This window comes from Zea mays, chromosome 7 (assembly GCF_902167145.1).
Source record: "Zea mays cultivar B73 chromosome 7, Zm-B73-REFERENCE-NAM-5.0, whole genome shotgun sequence".
Classification (NCBI taxonomy): Eukaryota; Viridiplantae; Streptophyta; class Magnoliopsida; order Poales; family Poaceae; genus Zea; species Zea mays.
The window spans coordinates 66,280,540-66,284,263 of NC_050102.1; the positions used below are offsets into that span (position 1 = coordinate 66,280,540).

The window sequence follows — 3,724 nt, forward strand, 5'->3', positions numbered from 1 at the left end:
CACTCTCCCTCTCTCACGACAGTAATGGCGACGCTACTGTTGCTATGCGGCAAAGGGAAAGGGGAGATAATGGAGGAGTCGAGCCCCCGGTGCCTAGCTATATGATTCCAATGAGTTCGGTTGAGAGGTCCACACTACTCGCGCGGAGACCGGCGCTGAATTCGGACCCTCGCTGCGCCCATGAACTCCACATCTCGCACGGACGGCGGGCGGCGTTGAACAGTTCTACTGACGTGCGGGCCCCAGTGGCAAGGCGTGGAGGGGTGTTTAGGTGGAGGATCTGCGGCTAACGAGTGGACCCGGTTCACCAATGTCCCCAAGTTCGTGCACGCGGTGACTAACAAGCTAGCCCCAGTGCTCAACGCCAGAAGAGATCTCATCCAGGCGCGCGGGTCGTGGGTCTGGTGCACGGGACCCATGGAGCAGTGGATGGCGTGCGGGGTGTGCTGGCGTGATTGACTAGTGGGGTCCGGTTGTCAGCGTCATTTCCTAAACTTGGGCCGCACGATTGTAGAGGGTAAATGGGCCGCGCAGGTGAATCCGGCCCAGGTGAGTATGGCAGCTTACCTTTTTCCTGTTATTTATTTGTTTTAGTTTTCCTTCTTTCTTTACTTCCATTTCAAATTTAAATTTCAAGTTTGAATTCCTACCTGTTGTGAGATTCAAACTTAGGTCAAATGCCTAAATTCAAATACCAACATGAACCAAATTTAATTAATATCTCTCCTACTCTATATGTTGTTACTGTAGGCGTGCACACCCGCTCTGTTCTGCCTGCCGCGCGCAATCCGCCGCCTGCCGTTCTGTTCTCCACGCGCAATCCGCCAGCGCGCAGACCTTTCCATCCGCACCCGCGCTAAATCCGCCGCACCTGCGCCAAATCCGCCGCCACGCCCCTACTCGCCGATGGAAGGTCCGTCGCCTGCCGCTCTGTTCTCCACGCGCAATCCGCCAGCGCACAGACCTTTCCATCTGCAGCGGCCTCTCCCGCAAACCCCGCGCGCGTCGCCTCCACCGCAATCAGCTGCTTTCCTCTTCACGCCAGAAGTCCCTATCCCCTCCGATGGCGCGAGGTCGCGAACAGGAATAGCCTTGGTCTCTCCTCCAATGGGGCAACGACTCACCGGCTGCCTCGCTTTAGAGCCCGAGATCTATCCAACCCACGAACGGGATCCTGATGCCCATGGCGGCCTCGGTTCTTCTTGCCGCACCGGCTACCTCGCCCCCGCTGACGTGGCAGAGATGGGCTCCTCTTCTTGCCCCGTCCAAGAAGCCCACCGCCATTGCCGTCCCTAGGCACGCTGCGGCGCCGCGCAAGTCTGACGGTGGCGGCAAGAAGCAGCTCAACCTGTTCCAGCGCGCGCCGGCGGCCGCGCTTGACGCGTTCGAGGAGGGGTTCGTGGCCAACGTCCTCGAGCGGGCCCACGGGCAACCCAGCACAGCCAACCCGGCTGTGCAGATCGCCGGCAACGTCGTGCCCATCGGGGAGAGGCTGCCCGTGCGCAGGCTCCCCGTCTCCGGCCGCATCCCGCCCTTCATCAGCGGCATCTACGCGCGCAACGACGTGAACCCCTGCTTCGACCCCGTCGCCGGGCACCACCTCTTCGACGGCTCTGCCTCAAAGTTGCAGCCTGCTACACTGGAGCTCTGTTCGGTCGCACCCCTCGGGCCCCAACCACGGCAGCAAAACCATCCTCACCGGTCCCCTCCTCCTTCCCCTCCCGCAGTCCAGCAAGCAGCAGCATGACCCTCTCCCCCGCGTCTCCAACTACCTTGGGCACCGCCATCGCCCTCAACGGTGAACCCGCCCAACCAGGCATGGCCGCCGGATCAGGTGCGACCCGACCACCGGCTAATCAGCTGCCCTTCCAAATCTTTATCTGAATTCCTGTGTTCATATGTTGTATGTTCTTGGGTGGAATGATAACCATTTACTAAAGTAACATTGTCGAGCTTAAGCTCCACAATTTCATCTGTACCAGTGGAATGATATGCATGGTCATCCTTGCTGCTGGGACCAGAAAGGAAGGATGCCAGCCCATCACCATCATGTTCACTTGAGTATAAATGTTTTTGAGTTCTGCTAGAACCTAGCCTAAGACTCTCCAAACTTTCTTCCACCTGAGAAATCTGGTCTGCAATTGCTCTAATGAATTGCCTGAATTTTAAGATTGCATTTTCTCTTGACTTTGACTTGTCAGAGAATGCAGCAGCATTCACCTCCCTCTCAAATTGCTCCAGCTGCAAGTTAGAAGAATAAATGCCTTAGAAAAAAACGAATGCAAATGTTAGTCTCTAAAATATTGATAAATCATACAAGGCTCGGAGTAGTTGGAGGCTTTATATGGAAAACTTGACTGTTTGAACCTGCCATTTGGTAGTTCCAAGAGCAGTAAACACATCTCTCTCATATTGTATTGGAGCATGAAACTTTGCATCAGAAGTAACATCCTGCATAAGTTTCCTTTCATGCAAAAGTAAGCGGTAGACACCCTCCATTCTGTACACCAACCCAAAAAGAGAAAATATCAATACAGCAAGCAAACTGGCCATTATTTATTCTTTGTTGATGTGTTTTACACTCCATTGTAGAAAGGGAGGGGAGAGATCGGACTGGTGTGTGTACTGTGCTCTCTGTGTTTTTTGTTCTGTTTTCTGTATGGGATCTTTACCCTATAAAAAAGCTACATGGTAGTCCTGCGTGCTCAAGAAAAAAAACTTTGCCGAATGTAAGAAAGATCTTAATAGTACAGTTATACACTTGGACTACTTAGGGCCAAATTAAGGTTGTAGTGCTGCTACGCTGCGTATCTAGCTTTTGCGGAAACCTTTACAAATCCCAGTAAAGGGTTGTTCATTTTCATCTTAATCCATGTGGATTGGCAGGATTAGGTGAGTTTGAATCCATAGCAAGTGAAAATATATACTATTTTTTCCAATCTCATCCAATCCATGTGACATAGAAATAACTGAACAAGGCCTAACAGTTTGTAGTGATAGGTCCTAAAAAGATGCTTTTAACAAACCACACCTCCAAATCTAGCAAAAAAATGCTTTTGAAATGCCACCGCAATGCAAAGTACCATGCAAGATTAAACACATACTTGATGGTGACATTCGATGAACTGTACCTCACCAATATAAAAACAGTTAAATTGCACATTCGGGTTTTTCTGCCCAGCCCTAACCCAGAGGAACTCGCACTGTGTTTCGAACCCCTCGCGTCGCGTGATGCCAGGGCACAGAAGAGTTAGATTGCACATTTCGGGTTCAGGCTTCGGGTTTTTCTGTACAATTGAAGACTCCGATGATTGTGTAGTGTGGACTGTGCCGCTGTGGAGTGTGCACTGGTGTGAGCTGAGCTGTGAATATGTGATTTGTGAACATTGTGTGATTCTATGATTCTGTGATGTGATCTTGAGAGCATACAGTGCTGACTGCTGACTGCAGCAGTGCTGCAGTTCTCTGGCACATTCCTCATGGGGACCCATGTCACCAGCACCAATGCACCATGCAGAAAAAAATTCTGGTTGCGTCTGTGTTCCAAGGGAAGGACTCTCTGCCCTTTGCTAGACTGATATCCTCCCTTGCTGCTGCCGGAACTTGGCTGCAGAGTGCAGCCTGCAGGTATGTGCTCCGTCGCCCTTTTGAGTTCTGCAGTTCTGCTGCACCATGCCAATCAGATCGGAATCGCTGAGATTTAACATAGTTTCTTGAGAATTAG

The 3,724-nt window shown here is 51.6% G+C and overlaps 2 protein-coding genes across 2 annotated transcripts; one reads left to right on the top strand and one right to left on the bottom strand.

Annotated features, from left to right (window-relative positions):
* The first annotated feature begins 1,021 nt into the window (after window positions 1–1,021).
* Window positions 1,022–1,933, top strand: LOC103632443 (9-cis-epoxycarotenoid dioxygenase 1, chloroplastic-like). Its single transcript, XM_008654254.3, has one exon. It carries the CDS (start codon window positions 1,178–1,180, stop codon window positions 1,745–1,747), a length of 570 nt encoding a protein of 189 aa, XP_008652476.3. The 5' UTR covers window positions 1,022–1,177; the 3' UTR covers window positions 1,748–1,933.
* On the bottom strand, window positions 1,831–2,568 carry LOC103632442 (uncharacterized). Its single transcript, XM_008654253.3, has 2 exons — window positions 2,368–2,568; window positions 1,831–2,241 (listed from the first exon to the last, which is right to left on the bottom strand). Exons 1-2 carry the CDS (start codon window positions 2,551–2,553, stop codon window positions 1,831–1,833), a joined length of 597 nt encoding a protein of 198 aa, XP_008652475.1. The 5' UTR covers window positions 2,554–2,568.
* Between the last annotated feature and the right edge of the window lie 1,156 nt (window positions 2,569–3,724).

What these genes read in the sequence shown, in the direction of transcription:
- LOC103632443 (XM_008654254.3), top strand. Translation starts at nt 1,178, where the DNA reads ATGCCCATGGCGGCCTCGGTTCTTCTTGCCGCACCGGCTACCTCGCCC.
- LOC103632442 (XM_008654253.3), bottom strand. Translation starts at nt 2,553, where the DNA reads ATGGCCAGTTTGCTTGCTGTATTGATATTTTCTCTTTTTGGGTTGGTG. An exon ending in TTGGAACTACCAAATGGCAG is followed by an intron (nt 2,242 to 2,367) that starts GTTCAAACAGTC and finishes TCTAACTTGCAG; the next exon opens with CTGGAGCAATTTGAGAGGGA.